General features: G+C 43.2%; 1 protein-coding gene across 1 annotated transcript in view; it reads left to right on the top strand.

Annotated features, from left to right (window-relative positions):
- The first annotated feature begins 267 nt into the window (after positions 1-267).
- Positions 268-24,454, top strand: part of LOC110532382 (hepatocyte growth factor receptor) — a 72,678-nt gene continuing 48,491 nt past the window's right edge. Inside the window, exons 1-2 of the mRNA XM_036979352.1 lie at positions 268-935; positions 5,026-6,265. Coding sequence (XP_036835247.1) covers positions 5,027-6,265 — 1,239 coding nt within the window. The 5' untranslated portion in view covers positions 268-935; position 5,026. The remainder of the gene's footprint in view (positions 936-5,025; positions 6,266-24,454) is intronic.

Here is a 24,454-nt window from a genome sequence, read left to right as displayed (position 1 = left end):
CACACATTTCTTTACATCCCTGTTAGTGAGCATTTCTCCTTTGCCAAAATAATTAATCCACCTGACAGGTGTAGCATATCAAGGAGCCGATTAAACAGCATGATCATTACACAGGTGCACCTTGTGCTGAGGACAATAAAAGGCCACTCTAAAATGTGCAGTTTTGTCACACAACACAATGCTACAGATGTCTCAAGTTTTGAACGAGTGTGCAATTGGCATGCTGACTGCAGGAATGTCCACCAGAGCTGTTGCCAGAACTTGCCTCTTTATTGATAGCTAAGGGAGCATTTTTAACTTGACAACCAATAATTAAGAATAGAGTGAGTCAGTGGTCTTTCTTGGGTAAAGTCAGGTGGAATGTTGGATAGTTTTTCTAGTGAGAAGGAAAGGTGCTTCTATAACGAGTTATAGGATATTTTATTTACTTGTTATGGCACATATAATTATTAATTAACATACAATGTGGGAACTAAGCTAAAGACTGAACAATACTGAGAAAAGTTAGCGTTGCTATCGATGAAACCTGTAAACTCACCTGAGTGTAATCGCGCGCCTTCCAACCACCCGCAGTACAGTAGTCGAGAGGAGGAGCGCTGCGCGCTAAAGCGGACAAAAATACGCAGGGGGTTAGAATGCCTGTGTGTGTGACCTACACATCTACATTATATCCTGAGTCACACAGGTCCGCAGCTTGTGAATCGGAGTCAGAAAGAGTCGAACTTTGTCTGAGAAACGGGAAAACGGTTGTGATCGTTGTGAAAAGAAAGGGAAAACGTCTGATAGAGTATTCAAAGTCAAACATCTTCTGCGCATCAATTTGTTCTTTAGCCGTCAAAACGTTGATGCATGCGTGAGGAATCCTGAGTTTTGTGGGCTACTATGATTTGAAAGAAGAAACCAAAACATAACTGAGATAGTTGCCTAACTGACAGGTAAGTTCTATTTTTGCCTTTCTATTGTTCATGTTTGCTTTACTTTGAATGACTTTGTAGCCTGTGACTCATCCACGAAACACTCGTCATTGCTTTATAGGTCGTTTTCAATACAACGTCCCAATGAGGTGTAGAGCGTTCGATTTACCTTCTTTGGGGCAAGACCCACAGCTCCGCTAATACCATTGCCGTTTACAAAGGATTGATAAATAAATGTTATACTATTTGGTTTAAATATCATCACCTCTTGAAGAGCACAGGCAGACCTACAAATGTCAGATTATTCCATGCAAAAACAAAACAATTGCGCACAATGGCCATTACTGAATTCTTTCAATGATTAAAAAAATAAGATTGTCCAAATAGCCTAAGTTTTGCAATACATGCATTATAATATGCTCAGAATTTATAACCTACACTAACCAAAATCTCCAGAAATAGTCTTACAGAAATGTCCGCGTGTTCCCTCACAGAGCAATTTCTCCCATGAGTAATTTCCCTCTCTTTAAATCACAATATATCCTCAAATATTCTGTTTCTCAAAGCTGTATTTACTTAGGATAAGTCATTGTTCCTTGCAATAACACCTCTTATAGGGAATGAATTGTTTCGGGAGTGGAGCAGGTGCGTGGTAGAATGTGGAGTCGAGAAAATGTGTTTTTGTTCCTCACTCTTGCTCATAATTTTAAGTAAAAAAAAACGAACTAGTCACTTGACCAGTATGCACACCTGCCACTTTGGCTCCCATCCATCCTTGAAAATAGTATAGTAGTCAGAACTCTGGACTGGTGATGGTCCATGTTAATTGCTTAATTTACCACTTTCCACTGATTTATTTCGATGTTAACTTGCACGACTTTTGGCGGACCCTATAAAACAACATATTTCACTGCACCTATCTCTGGTGTATGTGACAATAAAACATTCTTATTGTTTCGTTTTTTACAATCTTGTAATGATTCTATGTTTTAGGGCAGTTAATATCCTAAAGAAATCCCAGAGGGTTAATCAATAACTTGTTTGCAGTAATTAAGTACATACTGTATCATTCATTATATAATAGAAATCGTCATTTCCATAGCACATTACATGATGGCTGGGGAATCAACCATTTTATATGATAATGAGTTGGATCAATTGTCTGAAAATATCAATAACAGAACTTCCTATACCAGTTCCATTTATTGATTTTTCTGAGAATCGACAATATAAGCTAAAAAAAAAGAACTGAGGGGTTCTGTTGGGCTTTCTCTCCTGCACTTTTTGTTGTCTTGTTAAAAATGTGCTGAACCACCAACTCAGATCGCCCTGATATGGATCGTACTTGCAAATGATCTGATGACTATCATGCATGGGGTCGAAAATCTCTCTATTTCTCTCTCTCTATTTATCTCTCTCTCTCGCTCTCTCTCTCTCTCTCTCTCTCTCCCACACTCCCCCTTTCTCTGACACTCTGACAGACCCTAAAAGCATTCCCCAGTGGATTGCCATTTAAGTGGCCTCCACCAACTATTTATCATTTTGTACAGAGCACCACTCAAAGTCCCCCTGCATTGTTTTAATTGAGTTCTATCTCCCGCTACCTTGGAGACATTTTCTAAACTTAGCTCCGTGGTTGGTTGCATCGCCCTGCAGAGAGGGAGGGCTGCTGTGTCCATGACTCCACCATGATTCACCATGTTCACCATGCAACAGTGATATTACTGAGGTGATGCTGTGGTGGAGTGAGTAAACCATGGCTTTTAACCCCAAAACACAGATTCATATGTGTGCCGAGCTGACAAGCAAATTGTCCCTCTCTCTTGTGTTTCTAATGGTCTCTATTTTTAGCAAGAGAATGCTCCTTTTTCTCCATATACAGTTGAAGTCAGAAGTTGACATACACCTTTGCCAAACACATTTAAACTCAGTTTTTCACAATTCCTGACATTTAATCCTAGTAAAAAATCCCTGTCTTGGGTCAGTTAGGATGACCACTTTATTTTAATAATATGAAATGTCAGAATAATAGTACTGAGAATTATTTATTTCAGCTTGTCTCGACTTCCGCCGAAGTCGGCCCCTCTCCTTGTCCGGGCGGTGTTCGGCGGTTGACGTCGCCGGCTTTCTAGTCACCACCAATCCATGTTTCATTTTTGTTTTGTTTTGTCTGTATTACACACACCTGGTTTCAATTCCCATATTATGTTCCTTATTTAACCCTCTGGCATACCTTTCTGTTCTCTCCGTGATTGTTGGTGTCTTAGTGGTTGTTGAAGGTGTTAGTTTGACTGTGCCTTGTTGGAATATTGACTGTTTGTTTTATTGAGTAAACTCAGTTGTTTTGCTCTAAGCTGTGTCCTGCGCCTGACTCCGCTACATCTCTGCACCCAATCGCTGACACAGCTTTTATTTCTTTCATCACATTCCCAGTGGGTCAGAAGTTTACATACACTCAATTATTATTTGGTAGCATTGTCTCTAAATTGTTTAACTTGGGTCAAACTTTTCGGGTAGCCTTCCACAAACTTCCCACAATAAGTTGGGTGAATTTTGACCCATCCCTCCAGACAGAGCTGGTGTAACTGAGTCAGGTTTGTAGGCCTCCTTGCTCGCACACGCTTTTTCAGTTCTGTTCTTCCTATCTTCTATAGGATTGAGGCCAGGGCTTTGTGATGGCCACTCCAATACCTTGACTTTGTTGTCCTTAAACCAGTTTGCCATAACTTTGGAAGTATGCTTGGGGTCATTGTCCATTTGGAAGACCCATTTGCGACCAAGCTTTAACTTCCTGACTGATGTCTTGAGATGTTGCTTCAATATATCCACATAATTTTCCATCCTCGTGATGCCATCTATTTGGTGAAGTGCACCAGTCCCTCCTGCAGCAAAGCACCCCCACAACATGATGCTGCCACCCCCGTGCTTCAAGGTTGGGATGGTGTTCTTCGACTTGCAAGCCTCCCCAGTTCTATTTTTGTTTCATCAGACCAGAGAACATTTCTCCAAAAAGTACGATCTTTGTCCCCATGTGCAGTTGCAAACCGTAGTCTGGCTTTTCTATGGCGGTTTTGGAGCAGTGACTTCTTCCTTGTTGAGCGTCCTTTCAGGTTATGTTGATATAGGACTCGTTTTATTGTGTATATAGATACTTTTGTACTTGTTTCCTCCAGCATCTTCACAAGGTCCTTTGCTGTTGTTCTGGGATTGATTTGCACTTTTCACACCACACTTTTCACATCATCTCTAGGAGACAGAACATGTCTCCTTCCTGAGCGGTATGACGGCTGCATGGCCCCATGGTGTTTATACTTGCGTACTATTGTTTGTACAGATGAACGTGGTACCTTCAGGTGTTTGGAAATTGCTCCCAAGGATGAACCAGACCTGTGGAGGTCTACAATATTTTTTCTGAGGTCTTGGCTGATTTCTTTTGATTTTCCCATGATGTCAAGCAAAGAGGTACTGCCTTTGAAGGTAGGCCTTGAAATACATCCGCAGGTACACCTCCAATTGACTCAAATTATGTAAATTAGCCTATCAGATGCTTGTAAAGCCATGACATAATTTTCTGGAATTTTCCAAGTTGTTTAAAGGCACAGTCAACTTAGTGTATGTAAACTTCTGACCCACTGGGATTGTGATACAGTGAATTATAAGTGAAGTAATCTGTCTGTGAACCATTGTTGGAGAAATTACTTACCATGCACAAAGTAGATGTCCTAACCAACTTGCCAAAACTATAGTTGTGGTTGAAAAATTAGTTTTAATGACTCAAACCTAAGTGTATGTAAACTTCCAACTTCAACTGTAGCTCTGTCTGATCAAGTGAGGGCAATCGAGGAAGACATTTAAAAAATGGATGGTGTTTTCTTTGTGTTAGTGACTGTTCTCAAAATCAAATCAAATCAAATTTTATTTGTCACATACACATGGTTAGCAGATGTTAATGCGAGTGTAACGAAATGCTTGTGCTTCTAGTTCCGACAATGCAGTAATAACCAACGAGTAATCTAACCTAACAATTCCACAACTACTACCTATACACACAAGTGTTCTGAATAAGTAATTCCTCATTTTTAACTAATTTTAAAACTTTTTTTTGGAACAGGATGAAGAATATCTGCTTGTTGGACATCGCTCACATTGTGATCATCCGCTGGGCTCTTTGTTTCTCTGGGTCCGTGGTGATGGGTCAGTGTAATGAGGCAGCTGAGAACTCCAAGCTCAATCTGTCTGTGACCTACGACCTGCCCACCTTTGAGGCCATCTCCGCCATTCAGAACCTGGTAACCTTCGAGGGGACCGTCTACATTGGTGCCGTGAACCGAATCTACGCACTGTCAGAGAACCTGACCAAGCTGTCGGAGTACCAGACCGGGCCCGTGTCTGAAGGCGCTGTCAGAAGGCGGTGTGGTCCTAGTTGTCAGGATGGAGCCTGCGGTAAGACCAACGCTGTGGTGGACAACTATAACATGGCCCTGCTGGTGGAGCGTTATTATGACGATGAGCTGTTCAGCTGCGGCTCAGCGGACGCCGGTGTCTGCCGTCGCCACCTGCTGGAGAGAAAGAAGGTGGACAGGGAGGTACAGTGCATGTATTCACCCAAGACAGATCAAAGAGGACGGCACGGCTGCCCCGACTGCGTGACTAGCCCCCTGGGGTCCCGTGTGCTCAACGTGGAGAGCGGAGGCGTGGTGCGATTCTTCGTAGGAAACTCGGAGATCCCCGGAAGCCCATCCCGGATGATCTCCAGCCCCCAGGCCCAGCAGCCACAACACCACACCATCTCAGTGCGTCAGATGAAAGAAACCCAAGATGGTTTCCGCTTCTTCTCCGACCAGTCCTACATGAATTTGGCCCCGGGCCTCCGCGGCGACCACCACCTCCAGTATGTCTATTCCTTCCAGAGCGGCTACCACGCCTACTTCCTCACCGTGCAGCGCGAGGGCCACAGCTCGCAGGTTTACCACACCCGCATCGTCCGCATGTGCGGCACGGACCCGGAGCTGCGGCGCTACGTAGAGATGCCATTCGAGTGCATCCTGACGGAGAGGAGGAGGCGGCGGCGCTCAGCCAGCATCGAGGTGTTTAATGTCCTCCAGGCAGCCCACGTGGCCAAGGCGGGCCGCGAGCTGAGGCAGGAGATGGGGCTGAAGGAAGGGGAGGACGTGCTGTTCGCCGCCTTTGCCCGGTCCAAGCCAGACTCCCCGGAACCCAGTGCAAACTCGGCCGTTTGCGTCATCTCACTGGCAGACGTCAACAACTTCTTCAAGGACTTCATCCAGAAGTGCCACACCAAGCAGCCGTACCATTTCACCGGCTCCGAGGAGAAGCGCTGCTACAACGGGGTAAGAACTGAACAGCAATGCACTATAACAGTTATGTGTTATAGAATAGACTGCACTGTAGATGTAGTGAGAGTACTCTTCAAGGGTATTACGGTTATTAGGTTATTTTCGGGATTTTAGAGATAGAGAATTAGCTACTGCAGTAAATATGGTATGTAGTTGACTTGAATTAAACATGGGTCTTCTCCATCCATACTTCATCATTGATGGGATCAATCAGCTAAATCATCTGATCAATAGTGACACGAGTTTAACTGCTGACGACCTCTCCGGAGGTCCTGTCAATAGTCCTGTCAATATCTGTAGCAGCACTAAAAATCCTCCCTTGACTTCATCAATACCTGGGTTCAAATACAATTTAAAACAATTGCTTAAGCAAACGCTCAATGTGCAGTATATTTTAAAGATTTCAAGTAGTATTTGATTCCAGGTAGGCCTGACTGAATCATTACCTAACCTGCAGCCATATAACCTATAGGCCTGGTCACCATGTAATGTTAAGCCAGTGTATAACTCGGGTGCACTCCCACAGAATAAGGATGTTAATAGGTTTTAACGATTATGTAGCTACAGTAGAGATACAGAGGGAGGAGAGCAGGGCAGGGGGCTGCAGAGAAGAATGCAGAGGGGACAAATGGAATCACGGAATGCATTTCTGACTCTTAGGGAGCCACGATGAATCTGTGGTAGAATAACAGGGACTCGGCAGCTGCTGGGAGGAAGATGATCCCATCCCTATGCCCGTCAGAGCAGAGGCATCTAATGAGAATCTCTCTCGCTCTCTTTCTCTCTCTCACTCCCTCTTGAAAATTGTTTTGCACGAGGGTAAATTTCCTCTCCATCACAAGGATTGTATCTATTTTTCTGTGATACCCCCAAGTGTCTTGAAATAGGGAATCAGAACTCTGGACTACTGATGGTCAATGTTATCTCTCTGCTTTCCCTCTACATGCCCACCTACATCTGATTCCATCTGTGGGAAAGAGAAAACGGTGTTAGTCTGGATATAGCATTAAGCCAATCAATAACAGTGCACATCAAGCTACTTCTAAAGTTATAGATCTATTCTATTCTACACTGAAACACAACCCCGCCAAGCCGCACCTCTTCTTGACACAATGCACGCTTAACCTGGAAGCCAGCCGCACCAATGTGTCTGTGGAAGCACAGTACACCTGGTGATGGTGTCAGCGTGAATGCGTCCGGCCCGCCACGGGAGTCGCTAGAGCGCGATGAGACAAGGACTTCCTGCCCCCCGGCCAATTGTGGGTCTCCCGGTCTCAGCCGGCTGCGACACAGCCCGGTATCGAACCAGGATCTGTAGTAACGCAGCTAGCGCACTGTGGTGCACAATCTTATCGGAGATAATTTTTCCTTGACTAATTACACTACTTGACAGACAAGAGAGCCACGTCAGATGCCTTGAGGTGCAGGGTTCTCTACACTTAAAAAGTGTAATCATGTGTAACACCTTTTAATAATTCCACAGTCAGAACTAAGTAGGCTCCGTTTTTATAGCCTACATCATCTTTCTTGGCAGCTGTTGCGTGTCAGAAACCCCATTATTATTGTTTTGGGTTTAGTGGTGTACAGTCTCTCCTGCTCTTGTTCTCAGTCTCTCTTTCACCGACTCTGAACACTCTCAAACATTCATCACTCAAATCTGCTATTTCAAATATTTTGGTTTTGTGGGATTCTCTGCTTCAGACAATGTCATACAGTTAAATCCATCTAGTCGATTATCAAATGTTGTGTTGATTTGCTGCAGCCAAAAGAGCTTTTAACGATACGCGACAGGTAAACGCTAACAGGGTTTCTCTTTTTACGTATGACTTTAACAGTCATTCAAACATATTCCGTTGTGCCGTTTCGAGTCTAAAACAACGAGTAATTTAAACTTTAAAGCACCACATTTTTTTTGTTTAATCCCGGGGAAAGGCAGTAAAGAACTAATGAATATGAACGTACAATAACTGACCAACCGTCACCAATGTTTTACCCTGTTTTTGTTTTGAAGCCTGAAGAAGGATCTCCTCCCAGTTGTTGTCTAATGAATGTATGGGTTGTATTCAGTGGCATATGGCAAGTAGGCCCTCTCTCTTATCGCATAGTAAGAGAACCAGATAATCTAGGCCATAAAACAGTAAAAAGTTGTAAACGCGTGAGGCATGCTGTAGCGCACTTTACATCATTTGTTTTATCTTCTGGTCAACTAAACTGACCTGGAATAGGAATTTAAAGGAGGGTTGGAGAAGTGAGCCGATGCAAGAGCATGTTTGATGATGTAAATGGTGGTTGTCAATTCCACCCAGCCTCTTAACTCCTGGCTATGGGCCCATAGGGCTTACCAGAAACACAAATCATCTAGAATACTTATGAAAGACTAATAACTTGTCCCGTCAATAGACTTACTGTATACACACAAAGTTCAAAGAGACTCTTGAAACTATTGATTGGATTAGACAGGAGATTTTGGCTTGACAATGTTATTGGCAACAAAAAGAAACACTACACATTTTGCTGTGTAATGGTAATGGAAGAGAGTGAGAGATGGTTCAGACTTGGATTGTCACCAACAGGCTTTGTGGCCATTATCATAAGTTGAGTCGAGAGAGAGAGCGAGAGAGAGCGAGAGAGAGAGAGAGAGAGCGAGAGAGAGAGAGAGAGAGAGAGAGAGAGAGAGAGAGAGAGAGAGAGAGAGAGAGAGAGAGAGAGAGAGAGAGAGAGAGAGAGAGAGAGAGAGAGAGAGAGAGAGAGAGAGAGAGAGAGAGAGAGAGAGAGAGAGAGAGAGAGAGAGAGAGAGAGAGAGAGAGAGAGAGAGAGAGAGAGAGAGAGAGAGAGAGAGAGAGAGAGAGAGAGAGAGAGAGAGAGAGAGAGAGAGAGAGAGAGAGAGAGAGAGAGAGAGAGAGAGAGAGAGAGAGAGAGAGAGAGAGACTCTAAAAATAACAAACAGCCACATTTAAAGTCAAAATTATTATTAGATTACCATTGATCTGTGAAAACCCACCCGACGCTGATTGCTTTTAAATTGAATCTGAAGCCTGATTGATTGTACGTATGTAATATAATTCCAATGGAAGAGGCTTTTGATTGACAGTCATTGTAATTAGCAGTACTGTTTCAATGAACAGGTTTTAAAGGGTGGCCTTAAGAACAAAACATACATAATAGTTTCTGGTTATGAAATGCAACAAGGATATATGTCCTTATATATCCAGCATTGAACACATCACTATATACTTTTAAAAAGTGTCCATTCAACAGTTGAGTAAGATCTACAGTAAGGGGCTTGCTGTTGTTTGAGATACACGCACTGTGTTTCTACACATAGAATTTGGAATTAGAATGCTAGAATGGACACTAACCTTCTTATGATTGCGTAAAGGTCAGCCATTTTGGTCAGGGAGTTGGTCAACCAGTGTTTGCCAGTGCTGTGATAAGATATTGTGTAAAATAATGAATTTGTATGTCTCTTTAGCTAATCCACTCCATGTACTCCATGTCATGTGCCAAAGAGACTGGCCTTTCCTCTTCAAATATGAACATTCTATCATTAACGTGCTTAAGGATAATGGTGGATTTGATCCTTATTCGATCACCCTCACCATTTTTTGTTTTTCCGGACGAAACCAGTCTGTCAAAAGTTGCTACCTCACCTCTACATTTTTAAACGTAATACATACTCCAATTCCAACCCCAAAATATCCTAGACTTTGTAACAGATTCTAATTCTATTTTCGAGTAGCCACATGTCAAATGTTTTCCACACACATACAGTTGAAGTCGGAAGTTTACATACACCTTAGCCAAATACATTTAAATTCAGTTTTTCACAATTCCTGACATTTAATCCTAGTAAAAAGCCTTCCACAAGCTTCCCACAATAAGTTGGGTGAATTTTGGCCCATTCCTCCTGACAGAGCTAGTGTAACTGAGTCAGATTGGTAGGCCTCCTTGCTCGCACACGCCTTTTCAGTTCTGCCCACAAATTTTCTATAGGATTGAAGTCAAGGCTTTGTGATGGCCACTCCAATACCTTTACATTGTTGTCCTTAAGCCATTTTGCCACAACTTTGGAAGTATGATTGGGGTCATTGTCCATTTGGAAGACCCATTTGCAACTAAGCTTTAACTTCCTAACTGATGTCTTGAGATGTTGCTTCAATATATCCACATAATTTTCCTACCTCATGATGCCATCTATTTTGTGAAGTGCACCAGTCCCTCCTGCAGCAAAGCACCCCCACAACATGATGCTGCCACCCCCGTGCTTCAAGGTTGGGATGGTGTTCTTGCAAGCCTCCCCCTTTTTCTTTCAAACATAACGATGGTCATTATGGCCAAACAGTTTTATTTTTGTTTCATCAGACCAGAGGACATTTCTCCAAAAAGTAAGATCTTTGTCCCCATGTGCAGTTGCAAACCGTAGTCTGGCTTATTTATGGTTGTTTTAGAGTAGTGGCTTCTTCCTTGTTGATTGGCCTTTCAGGTTACGTCGATATAGGACTCGTTTTACTGTGGATATAGATACTTTTGTACCTGTTTCCTCCAATATCTTCACAATGTCCTTTGCTGTTGTTCTGGGATTGATTTTCACTTTTTGTACCAAAGTACAATCATCTCTAGGAGACAGAACACGTCTCCTTCCTGACCGAAACTATGGCTGTGTTTTACCATTGTGTTGATACTTGCATACTATTGTTTGTACAGATGGAAATTGCTCCCAAGGATGAACCAGACATCCACAGGTACACCTCTAATTCACACAAATTATGTCAATTAGCCTATCAGAAGCTTCTGAAACCATGACATAATTTTCTGGAATTTTTCAAGCTGTTTAAAGGCACAGTCAACTTAGTGTATGTAAACTTCTGACTCACTGGAATTGTGATACAGTGAATGTTAAGTGAAATAATCTGTCTGTAAACAATTGTTGGAAAAATTACTTGTGGCATGCACAACGTAGATGTCCTAACTGACGTGCCAAAACTATAGTTTGTTAACAAGACATTTGTGGAGTGGTTGAAAAACGAGTTCTAATGACTCCAACATAAGTGTATGTAAGCTTCCGACTTCAACTGTAGCTAGCTACGTGTACCCTACTTGGACACCGGCTCCCCACAATTTCTCACTCTCCCACGCCAAATTGCCATCAAGCTAGGGCTCTTCGTAGGTCACAATTTTTTTTACCTGGTTATAATAGCACTCACAGCTTTCCAAGAAAACCAACATTTGGACATTTATGGTCTGTTTACTTATATTTTATAGGCTATTTATACAGTTAATGTATATAACACCTGTATAAACTGTATTTAATTTAATAGGATCTCAATGGTCCCACATGCCTGAGCATGCTGGTGACCTGCCTGCCTGCTGTCACTAGGATGTTGTGGTAGGGTTTGTATTCACCAGACACCAAACACAAGAAAACGCACCAAAACAATGAGGGACTAACCGAATTTGTCCAATAAGAATTTCAAATTTTTGTTGCAAATCTCACATTTTTGTTGCAAAATGTTTTCCATTTTAACTACTGAATATGTGGTTTAGGTCACAGCTCGCCTGGTGGGAAGGAGACATCACTTCACTGGTGAAATGAACAAAATAATGAAAATACAGGATTGTTCCTGCCCTGTCCTGTTCAAATCCATAATAATCTCACAATGTTGGGTTTTGATAAGGTAGGATAGGTGTGCATGCCTGGTGTATGTGTGAGTGTGCACGTAAAAGTGATAGTAAGAGGAACTGAGAAAGGTGAGTCAGATAAGTCAAGAACTGTGTGAGGTTTAGCTTGAGATTTTGTGGTTGTTTTCCTCAACCTGCATCTGTTTCACAAAACCACACACACTCACCAGCCTATCCCTTAATGAATATGTGGTAAGAGTTGGGTGAGAGACCCTGCAGCTGTGTACTCTCTCAGGCACCTCCACCTCCACCCCCTCAGCTCAGTGAGTCCATCCCAGTATGAGCTCAGACCAGTACAGTGTGTCATGAATTGTCCGTGCCCAGACAGGCTCCATGCTTGAGGAAAGGTTGAGCAACAGCAGCTAGATACCACCAGGCACCAGAGACTGACTGACTGGCACGCTGGCCACCTGGCATCCAGCTGCTGACTGATTGCCTTCAGCACCTGTCTGTGGGGTAGAATAAATATTATAGAAATAGAGAAGGAAATAATAGAAACAAAATATAAACACTATGTCATATAAACACTATGTCATAATGGCACAGTTCCCTATTTCACATGATGTATTAAGTCCTTGCCCATAGAAAGTAATGGAAAACCATACTTACTTTGCCAGGCTGGAGGTTTATAAACTTGCATTGACCAACACTAACTGTGCAATATACAGAGAAGAGCAGTGGGTCAATATTCTGCGACTGAGTCGTGATTACATAAGATTGTCCTTTTGGTCAATCGATGATGACATTATCAAACTGGACTTTGATTCTCAATTAATGAAAACAGATATGTTTAAAAAGCTGTTTATTTAAGACATTCTTCAAGGCGGGTATGTTTTCTGCGAGTTAGAAATTCACCAAGGCTGGTGTGTTTGCTGTTTGCAGCAGTGGCTGTTGATTGGTGAATACCTGGGGCGTGAAGATGGTTGGAGTTGTCAACAAAGCAGCATGACAGAAGCTACCGGTAGTTTCTTTGAGAATATATATATATATATATATATATATAAAGCAATCTGTGCATTTGAACGACAGCATAAATACACCTTTTTCACTTTTGCATGTCAAAAACCGAATGACCACTGCTGCGCATGCTGCCGCTGTTATGAACAGATCAGATTATACTATTTAGAATAAGCAGCCAGCTCATGAACGAACAAGTGGACCAGGAAGAATGCAACAAATGTACAAATGTAATAAGTGAAAATACGTTATCTAACTGAGGATAGCTGGCTAACATAATGTGACAAGGTATGATGCGCTAGCTAGTAAACGTTCATTCTGAAAACTTCATATTTCCGAGTAAGTCAGATGTGAACTTAGAAAGACTTGAACTTGGCGTGGGAGATAACTAGCTAGCAAGCTACCAGCTAGCTATATCAAAAGGTTGGTTGAAACTGGTTAGTTTTAGCTAAAAATGTACCAATCTATTTCTCGATGTTTCTCAAAATTACTGTATAATTTGATCATGCTTTGGGATACACCCGGTTTTATGCTGTTTTAGTCCACACAACATGTCGCCCTGTCACCTACAATAGAACCTGATAAACAACATTAGGGGCAAACAATCAAATTGCCCACACTTTTTTGTCCTACCAGATCCGCGATGAGAAGGTTCTAGCTAGTGTATCCCCCTGTCCTTCAACTCTTGTTGGATGTAGTTGACCGGTTTATCAGGTCCCAGGCTCCTGTGACTGTTATGATTATTTATTTGCAAGTTAATTACAGTTAGCTTTTTGCTTTAGAGCCATCTGTACCTGATAGAGAAGTTCTACTGTAGTCTCACTTGTGGAAGTAAGCTATCTGGCGCAAGATAACTTTTGGGAGGAAGGAGACTAGAGCAGACCCAGAAGATCTGACTGAACGGACGCACATTTGAGCTATGAAATCCTCCTATTTCATTGGGGCTGTTCCCTCTAATAGAAAATAGCTGGCAACACAATCCAAGCAATGTTCGCACAATGTTGGCAGTCACTGTGGGGCAAGTAACTGAACATCTTGTTTTTAACAAATATTTTTGAAACAGGCAAATTACACATTTACCGCACTTTTATGAGCATTTAAAACATAATCCCTGCAAGGTTTTTTTAGACCAATCACAAGTATGGCGCTGCCCTTAACTCCCTAATGGGCGAGCCGCCTCTGGCTGTTTGTTCAAAATTCTCCAGGGCTGGTGTGTTTTCTCAGTTCACATATGCAGGTATTTCCTGGTAATAATCGGGTTGTTTTCTGTGGTAAATGTTAGTTTATATTTTGCATTAAGTTAATCATTAGTGAGGGGTCTCCAGTCCCAGTTCTCTTTTGACTTGTTTGGGAAAAACAACATTGCGTAGTAAAGGTGTATGCTTCTTGTCTGTTTGTGAGGTTGGAATTGTGTGCACACCTTACCTTATCTAAGAGCAGTAACTAGTGGTAATGTCTCCCTCTGCTTGCAACCTGTCTGTCTGATTGAATTGTGTGCACACCTTACCTTATCTAAGAGCAGTAACTAGTGGTAATGTCTCCCTCTGCTTGCAACCTGTCTGTCTGATTGAATTGTGTGCACACCTTACCTTATCTAAGAGCAGTAACTAGTGGTAATGTCTCCCTCCGCTTGCAACCTGTCTGTCTGATTGAATTGTGTGCACACCTTACCTTATCTAAGAGCAGTAACTAGTGGTAATGTCTCCCTCCGCTTGCAACCTGTCTGTCTGATTGAATTGTGTGCACACCTTACCTTATCTAAGAGCAGTAACTAGTGGTAATGTCTCCCTCCGCTTGCAACCTGTCTGTCTGATTGAATTGTGTGCACACCTTACCTTATCTAAGAGCAGTAACTAGTGGTAATGTCTCCCTCCGCTTGCAACCTGTCTGTCTGATTGAAAGCACATACTGGAATTGCCATAGCCCTGACACTGATCTCTGCTGTCCACCGCTCCTGTCCTCGTCAATTTCTCTTTTTCGACATGCCGTTACAAATTATATACATTCTCTTCAAATCACATATCTTCCATTTTGTCCTCCACACATCTAAGCAGGGATTTTGCAAAAATGTGGCTACTTTATTGCTTCTCAGAGGTCTTTGCCAATAGTCCCTAAGGCTCCACATCATACACTTGTTTAGTGTGTGATGTGGAGTAAAGGAGCTTTGCTCAGTTGAGCTTAGATATGAGTCAAGGGCCCAGAGCTGTTTTCTAATCAGTCACTTGCCTTTCCCCCTACTCATTTACTTCTCTGCCTCTACCTCCACACAGTGATATCCTGCTTCCTGGTGGAATAGGTGCTATGTGGACACACTCGTATTTCAGCATGCACGCACATACACGAGGCACTCTCCTGACCAGTGCCCTTACCTCAACCCCCCCCCCTGCCCGGCCCCCCCATCCCTTCTTAAAGTGTTGTCTCACTACCAGTCTGAGCTGGCTTCATGGATGTTTTAATCACCAAGGTCAGTGTAGGGGGTGGAGTAGTGGAGCAGAAACAGCCCTCTGTGTTAGGCCAGCCGGTCTACTCCACCCTGTGGGCCCGGAAGCCCAGGCCAGCGTCCTAGCATGGACCTCAGACAGACTAACATGGTGGACTCTACAGCCCTATGGAACTCTGGACTTTGCCATGCAGCTGCATATGTCTCTAGCACTTTATTTTAGAAGTCCGTGATAAACCATTTATAAAGGCATTTTTAAATTGTTTGTTCACCGTTTATTAATAATTACTCCCACGTTTAAAAAAACATTCACTAAGTCTTTTTGCAGTCCCTAGTCTAAAGTGAGCACTGTTTATACTTTATAAATGTTTTGAGTGAACAGATAAAAGACAGTATGTGGAAATATATTAGGTTCTGGGAATTGCCAGGGACATCCTGATACGATATTATCACAATACTTAGGAGCCAATACAGTATGTATTGCGATTCCCATGATTCTACATGTATTGTGAATCGATACTCAGTTTTTATTGCAATTTCATGTTCCAAAAATAATTCTTACTATATGTCTGCTCCAGAGAGACATGTTGGCTCACTATTTAAAAAGAAGATGGAGAACAAGCTATAGGATGAACAATACCAGAGTTTTGGCGCAGTTACAGCCAACTAGTGCTAGCTAACGCTGCCTAGCAACAAAAAAAATCTCTCTCTATATATTTTTTTTAACCTTTTACTGCAGTGGGCTAAATCAGGGTCACACAGAATGTTTCTTGGTGGTCTTAAATACATTTACTTAGAAACAAAAGTATACACCTCACACACATAGTTATGCAACCTGGTCTCAGAACATTTCGTATTATTCTGTACATAAATCCAAGACGATCCATCCACCATCCACCCCGACCAACCACCCTACTTTTGCTTTTTTTTTGCCCTTAAGTAACCATCTGTCTTATGGAACCATACAGAACGTAACATTTGACTGCAGGAAAGCGCTACCAAATCTATAGTTAGAGTCAAGGTATCAGTATACAGTGACTTAAGAGAGTACTCATACTTTTGACTTACTGTGTTACAGCCTGAATTCAAAATGGAATTAAATAGATGTGTCACCCATCTACACACAATATTCCATATTGACAGTGAATACATGTTTTTTTCTTGTTGTTTTTTTTGTTTTTTTGAAAATGAAATATCTTATTTACATAAGTATTCACAACCCTGAGTCAATACATTAGAATCACTTTTGGCAGCGATTACAGCTGTGAGTCTTTCTGGGTGTCTCTAAGAGCTTTTACACAGTGTTTGCTCTTTTCGAATTGATTTGTTCTCCATGCTCTGTCAAGTTGGTTGTTGATCATTGCTAGACAGACATTTTCAAGTCTTGCCGTTTATTTTCACTAGGATTTAAGTCAAACTGTAAGTAGGCCACTTACCACAAAGAACATTCAATGTCGTTGTGGTTAGCAACTCCAGTGTAGATCTGGCCTTTATCAGGAATCAAGGTAAGACTGAAGTGCAGACTGTGTGAAGTAACAATGTTGTAATGTAACAACAGGGGCAGGCAAACGGCAGGTCAAGGCAGGCAGAGGTTGATAATCCAGAGTAGGAGCAAAGGTACAGGATGGCAGGCAGGCTCAGGGTCAGGGACAGGCAGTGGTCAGATGGGCGGGTACAGGCTCAGGACAGGCAAGGGTCAAAAACCAGGAGGACGAGAAAAAGAGAGGCTGGGAAAAGACAGGAGCTGACAGGACAAACGCTGGTAAGCTTGACAAACAAGACGAACTGGCACAGACAGACAGAAAACCCAAGTATAAATACCCAGAGGATAAGTGGGGAAGATGGGTGACACCTGGAGGGGGTGGAGACAAGCACAAGGACAGGTGAAAAAGACCAGGGCTGACACTTGTGTTTTAGGTTATTGTCCTGCTGAAAGTTGAATTTGTCTCCCAGTGTCTGTTGGAAAGCAGACTGAACCAGGTTTTCCTCTAGGATTTTTCCTGTACTTAGCTCTATTCAGTTTATTTTTATCCTAAAAAAACTCCCTAGTCCTTGCCGATGGCAAACATGATGCAGCCTTTAAAATAAAAGAGAGCCGCACACTCTAGGAGCTCAGATGCAAAAATGTAATACAGCCAAGCTGTCTTCATCAGGGTATAATCCATGATGCAGCCACCACCATGCTTGAAAATATGAGGAGTGGTACTCAGTGATGGGTTGTGTTGGATTTTCCCCAATCATAACTCTTTGTATTCAGGACATAAAGTTAATTTATTTGCCACATTCTTTGCAGTTTTACTTTAGTGCCTTATTGCAAACAAGATGCATGTTTTGGATTTTTTAAATTCTGTACAGGCTTCCTTATTTTCACTCTGTCATTCAGGTTAGTATTGTGGAGTAACTACAATGTTGTTGATCCATCCTCAGTTTTCTCCTATCATAGACATTAAAGAAGATCTGTAACTATTTTAAAGTCAGCAGTGGCCTCATGATGAAATCCATGAATGGTTTCCTTCCTCTCCAGCAACTGAGTTAGAAAGGACGCCTCTATCTTTGTAGCGACTGGGTGTATTGATACACCATCCAAAGGGTAATTAATAACTTAACTAGACTCAAAGGGATATTCAATGTCCGCTTTTTACATTTTTACCCATCTACCTATAGGTGCCCTTCTTTGCTAGGCATTGGAAAACCTCCCTGGTCTTTGTGGTTGAATCCATGCACATCCAGACCGGTCAACAGTGAACTGATGATACATTGACAGAATGTGAGAGACTTTATGTTTCAGGGTTAGGTTTAGATGAATCTTGAATACATCTAAACCTTGGTTAAGATAACTTGATGAAATGGAAGGTGATTTAAAGTCCTTCCGGGCCAAGGCATGGTCTGACTCTGGCATCAGCTGATGCTAAACCCCCAGCCATTCCATTCAGCTACACTAAGCCACACACAATGGAGCCAAGAGATTGTGTCTGAATGTGTACTCAAGTATGGAGGGGATCGAATAGAAAGACACCCCCCCACCCTCCTACTCCAACCTCTCAATCCCTATCCTCTCAACGCTTGTGTGGTTTTTATCACCCTGTCGCGCTCCCATACAATGCACCAACAAACAGAGACCTAGGCTATCTAGCCAAATCCCCAGGACACCATTCAGATTGGGGCAGAAGGCTTTGATGTTATCCACCCCACTGGGGATTGGTGATCTCTGGCTGAATCATATTGCTGTTGAAGGAGGAAAAGGAAGGGAGGGCAAGCTCACACCTGAGTGAGCATGAGCTGTTTTTCTTGGAATTGAATGGTGTATTTTACGGTCAGAAAGCCCAGTATTTGGCCATGCATCTAATGGACTATCCCAATTCACTGCCAAGAAAACATAGTCTTTGTGCATCAGGGATTGTGTCAAAAGAGAAAGATTTTGTTTTTAAAGTTGGGCTCCCGGGTTAGGGTTTGGCCGGGGTAGGCCGTCGTTATAAATAAGAATTTGTTCTTAACAGACTTGCCTAGTTAAATAAAAAATAAAAACAACCAGCATTTACTGGTCTGATGTATCCTACAATAGTCTCTGACAATGAACCCTTGAGCTTTTTTTTGGCAGTCGTCTTACCGGGACTGTGACAATGTTCAGTCATGTTTCAGAAGAAGAGTAAGATGGTAGGTGATGCATTACACACAACTTCCTGTTTATATGCTGCTATAATACATTTACAGTCTAATACAAAAACCTATCCTGTTTGAAGATTTCTCCTCTGGCATTAACAGTACTGGGCCGGTATTCACAAAGTGTCCCAGAGGAGTGCTGATTTAGGATCACGTCCCCCCTTATTCATTATGATTCAAGGCAAAACTGATCCTAGATCAGCATTAACAGTGTTCCTGGATCTGTGCCCTGGAGAAACCAACCAGATGTACAGTATTTAGATCATCATGAATTATTCTCACGTGTGTGTGTGTGTGTGTGTGTGTGTGTGTGGAGATGCCAACTTCCAGGAGTTTATTAGTGTGAAAAGGCAGTACAATGATGCATTGTTGCACTGCCGCCCATTTCTCTGGACTGGGGCTATGCCCATTGTTAGTTTGCCTTTTGTTGTGTGTTTTTTGTTTTACAGACATTATAGTATTCAGCTGGTGCAGAAATAGTTACAAAAAAAAATACTAAAAGCCACCACCACCTGCAAGTTGTCATGAAATAAATCTGAATATCATACGTATGATAAGGTTGTGTTTGTTCCCTCCAAGTTTGTGTTGATTTTTAAACCTGCGTTCTCGTTAAACACAAGTACACTATATGTACAAAAGTATGTGGACACCCCTTCAAATGAGTGGATTCAGGCTATTTCAGCTGACAGGTGTATACAATTGAGCACACAATAATGCAATCTCCATAGACAAACATTGCCAGTCTTACTGAAGAGCTCAGTGACTTTCAAAGTGGCACTGTCATTGGATGTCACCTTTCCAAAAAGTCAGTTTGTCAAATTTCTGCCCTGCTAGAGCTGCCCCTGTCAACTGTTAGTGCTTTTATTGTGAAGTGGAAACATCTAGGAGCAACAATGGCTCAGCCGCAAAGTGGTAGGCCACACAAGCTCACAGAAGGGGACCGCCGAGTGCTGAAGCACGTAGCGCGTAAAAATCGTCTGTCCTCGGTTGCAACACTCACTGCCGAGTTCCAAACGGCCTCAGGAAGCAACGTCAGCACAAGAACTGTTCATCTGGAGTTTCATGAAATGGGTTTCCATGGTCAAGCAGCCACACACAAGGCTAAGATCATCATGCACAATGCCAAGCGTATGCTGGAGTGATGCAAATCTTGCCACAACTGGACGCTGGAGCAGTGGAAACGCGTTCTATGGAGTGATGAATCACGCTTCACCATCTGGCAGTACGACAGACAAAAGAAGGGAAGAACTAGCTATGTTCATATCCTGTGTCAATTAAGAAAACGAAGGTGATATGCACATCCCATACTTAATGCAGATGTTCAATGCAGATGTTTTTTTTTTTTTTATCTCAATATCAAATCATTTCTGGGTAACAATTAAGTACCTTACTGTGATTGTTTTCATTTCAAATGGTAAAATTAGAAACAAAAATAGCCTCTTAGCTCAGAGCAATTTCTCAAGCAAGAATTTTGTTAGGACTGTCTGGGAGTGGTCTGAGTGGGGAGCAGAAAAAAAAAAAACATTTATTAGCTGTTATTAGCAGAGAGGTTTCAAACTCATTCTTATTGGTCTATTAGCTAATGTATTGCATGGTGATGTCACCATGGAAGGCCAAGACTCCATCCCACCAAAACAGCCTGAAATTTCAGGCGTTCTTTTCAAACAGCTCCTACACTAAAAGGGCATTATCATACTTTTTTATAATTTCAACGTATTATTCCAACCTCATAGTGTGGGAAAACATGTTTTTGAGTCCACTGGGCCTTTAAGATACATAAATGAGGCATGCACACAGTGCTCCCCAGGCCCTGCGTCAATGTACACTGATAAGCAACGCTGTCAGACCTAGAGCCAAGATACAGTGTATAGTTTCCTGACCCTGTTTACAACCCTTGGTTATCTGGTTAATCTTAAAGTCCCTACTGTTGGAATTGCTACTGGTGCTGGGGTCCTTCTGTGTTTCCCACACCGTGTCTCATATACAGTTAGCTAAGGTCTTAATGGTTCAGTGTTTGGAAAAATCCTTCTCCCTTTGCTCCGCGTTGGCCTCTCCAAAAAATAAAAAGAGAGAGCAAGAGAGACCAGACAGACACACACACACACACACACACACACACACAGAGAGAGAGAGCCCTAAACACACCATGCAAGTGGTAGCGGGATGGCCTGAAGGAAGGAGCAGGTTTTCAGACGTTTAACTTCACTCACCGTGAAGTCATCACTACAAAAGGCTCTTGCCAAACGTTTTGCTGCTCGCTGGCCCGGGTGGAATTGATTAGTCCAGACTACTACTGACTGAGAACCAGGAATTCCGTTTCAATTCGTTTGGCAGGAAAGGGCTTTAAAGCATGTCAGGTTGGATCTTGGATCTTTGAAAAGCAGTTACGCTCCTTTGGAATCGTGCATGTTCCCCATTCCAAGTTGGATATGTTTCCTTATTACTCATCAGGGAGCATTGGCCATTGACAACTCCTCTGCGGTGCACTCTGCTCTGGGCAGTTCCTTTTCATTACACCAGAGTCCATTACTGAAATGTAGTAGGAGACAGTGGGGTGGGTTCATGGTGGAAAGGATTCCCACTCGATGCCCCTTCTGTCTGTCGGTGGTTGGTCATGAATACGAGTGGATAAGCGCTAATGCTAATAATGCAGGGCGGGGTAAATGATGGGCGCTAACTCCGCGCTGCCCCAACACTAAATTATCCTCAATTTGCGTTGGTCTGTTTGGTCTAATTGAATTAACATGCTAGGCTGGCGGCTGCCTGCCGTGCAACAGTAAATATGTTGTATGGACTGGCTGGACTATCGGTCACAGAAAAGAGAAAGTCTTGGGCTAGTGAAGAATGTTCTATAGGTCCTATTATGTTCCCTGTTTCCCTCCCATCGTCAGATATCAGTCATTGTTTCGATGACGGAGTGTAGCTACGTGCTGGAAGAAGAGCTCTGAGGATAGAAGTTCATCACAGTACGACCACAAATAATATCTTTGGCCCAAACTCTCTACAGCTCCACACTGCACTCCTCTTGCTATACGAGACCAAGCTTAAGGAGCAAATTATTAGTAACTGCCTTCTTCAGCTTAGGGAGAGAGAGAGAGAGGGAGGTGCCGGGTCATCATTCACTCATCATTCATTCAGCCAGTGTGTGTGTGTGACTATATAGAGTGTGGTACCCAAGGGTAGCTGCATTGTTCCCCGGCAGGATTCACAAAGGCCCCCACAGCCCCCCGGTCTGCGTTGACAGATAATTTGACTATTCAAATGAGCCACGGACACCAAGTTGTGCCTCAGTGACAGAGAGATAGAGAGAGGAAGAGAAAGAGAGAGAAAGAGAGAAGGGTGAGTGAGTGAGTGAGTGAGTGGAATGATAGGAGAGAGAGAAGGGAAGGGTGACAGGTGGAGAAGAGTGTGAACAGGGAGCGAGAGGGGAGGAAAAAACAATGGGAATGCGGGGTAAAGGGAGAGAGGGTTAGAGAGAAGTTTAGAGTGGGCCCTTTCACCAACAGAGGCTTTTAGACCATGTACTTTTCTCCCTCAATGAACTGAAACGCTCGTTCCCAACGAGGGTTGGGTTTAACACTCCAAAACAGAAATGAATATTATTCAGCCTGACTGAGTTCCTCTGGCGTCTGTTTATATGATGTGCGAAGCTGTTCTCTGTCCGGGCTCAATGCACCCATGCCACCCTGGGTCACCATACCTAACCCATACACACACACTCACACACTAACCCCTAACTCTGCCTGGCATCCGGAGGGCACGCATCGCCCCCAGACCAGCTGCCCTCGGCGCGCCAGGGTCTAATCCAACCTTATTGTCAGCTTCTCTAATTCCCCTGACACACACACGCGCACACACACACACACACACACGTACCCATACACACAAGCTATGTATATTGTGTGGGGGCCTCTACACACACACAAACACACATATACGTACATGTCTAATTACTCACAACCCATCAACACCCCTTCCAGACTCTACAAAATATACATATACACACACCCCATTACACCCCAACCACACTTGCTCCCTAATAAGTACACACAAACAACAGTCAGTGCAAGCTGTCAGGGGGCAGAGTTGTGTTATTCTAGTAAAAGGCCAGCTGACTTTGTGGAGAGCTTTGCTGCCCACTCAAGATATCAGCAATAACAAAGTGTGTGTGTGTGTGTGTGTGTGTCTCTACCTACTCTAAGCAGTAGCCCCCAGTGTATTTTTATGACTGAGTGAAGTGAGTGTGTAGGTGTATGTCTACTATTAATAGTAACACAGCCCTGGCCTCCCGAGTGGCGCAGCGGTCTGAGGCTCTGCATCGCTGTACTTGCTGCATTACTACAGATCCTGGTTCGATACCGGGCTATGTCGCAGCCGGCCACGTTAGGGAGACCCATGAGGCGACGCACAATTGACCCAGCGTCTTCCGGGTTAGGGGAGGGTTTGGCCGGCCGGGATGTCGCATGCACGCTGACACGGTCGACAGGTGTACAGTGTTTCCTCCGACACATTGGTGCAGCTGGCTTCCGGGTTAAGTGTGCAATTGTGTCAAGAAGCAGTGCGGCTTGGCGGGGTTGTGTTTCAGAAGACGATCGGCTCTCGACCTTTGCCTCTCCAGAGTACCTACCGGAGTTGCAGCGATGGGACAAGACTGTAACTACCAATTGGATATGACGAAAAAGGGGATAAAAAAAAAATAATTATAAATAAAATAATAAATAGTAACACAGCCCCAGCCCAGTGGTTTTGTGTGTCGCTAGAGCCACTGGTGTGTCTACTCTAAGGGAGCCTGGCCCGAGGGTCAGAGTAGGAGTATGAAAAGGACAATAGACCTCTCTCTGCACCTTGTCTGTACTCAGCATGCGGATTACACACCTCTCTTGACTCTGGCAGGCCTCACACACACATATACACTCATGTAGACACACACACATGGGTTGCTAGCGGGCCCTGCGGAGCAGTTAAACACTGAGACCCTGCTGCCATAGTAACTCTATCGCCTGGCCGTTGTGTTGCAGACAATGGCCGGTGGTTAAGTGTGGGGGAAAAAGGTGTACAGTGTCTCACGTATCCCCACGGCTTCTGTTTTACTGGACAAAAACATCTTCCTAAAACTTGGGGAAAGTTTGGAGACCCGAAACCAGTTGGGAGTTCACCTTCCTTTGCCTTAAAACGTCTCTTTCAATTTCAAATCGGAGCCCCAAAAAAATTGAGAGCTAGAGAGAGAGAGTAGAGAACGTAGTTAACCTCGCTAAGGAAATCGTTTGCCATGACAACAGCGTGACCATTCTTCAAGACTGTCTTACTGTGTGCCAAAGAAAATCCCTAGGTCTCTAGGATAATAGCAATGGGGCTTCAAACACGACTTGTCAAAACACCCGTACACTGTCCAGTTACGTCCCCTTGATCCTCAGCGTTACCTTCCCAGAGTTCCATGGAATGCTCCA

This window comes from Oncorhynchus mykiss, chromosome 1, assembly GCF_013265735.2.
Source record: "Oncorhynchus mykiss isolate Arlee chromosome 1, USDA_OmykA_1.1, whole genome shotgun sequence".
NCBI lineage: Eukaryota > Metazoa > Chordata > Actinopteri > Salmoniformes > Salmonidae > Oncorhynchus > Oncorhynchus mykiss.
The sequence above is the reverse complement of the archived record's forward strand: the minus strand, read 5'-3'. Positions and strand labels throughout refer to the sequence as shown.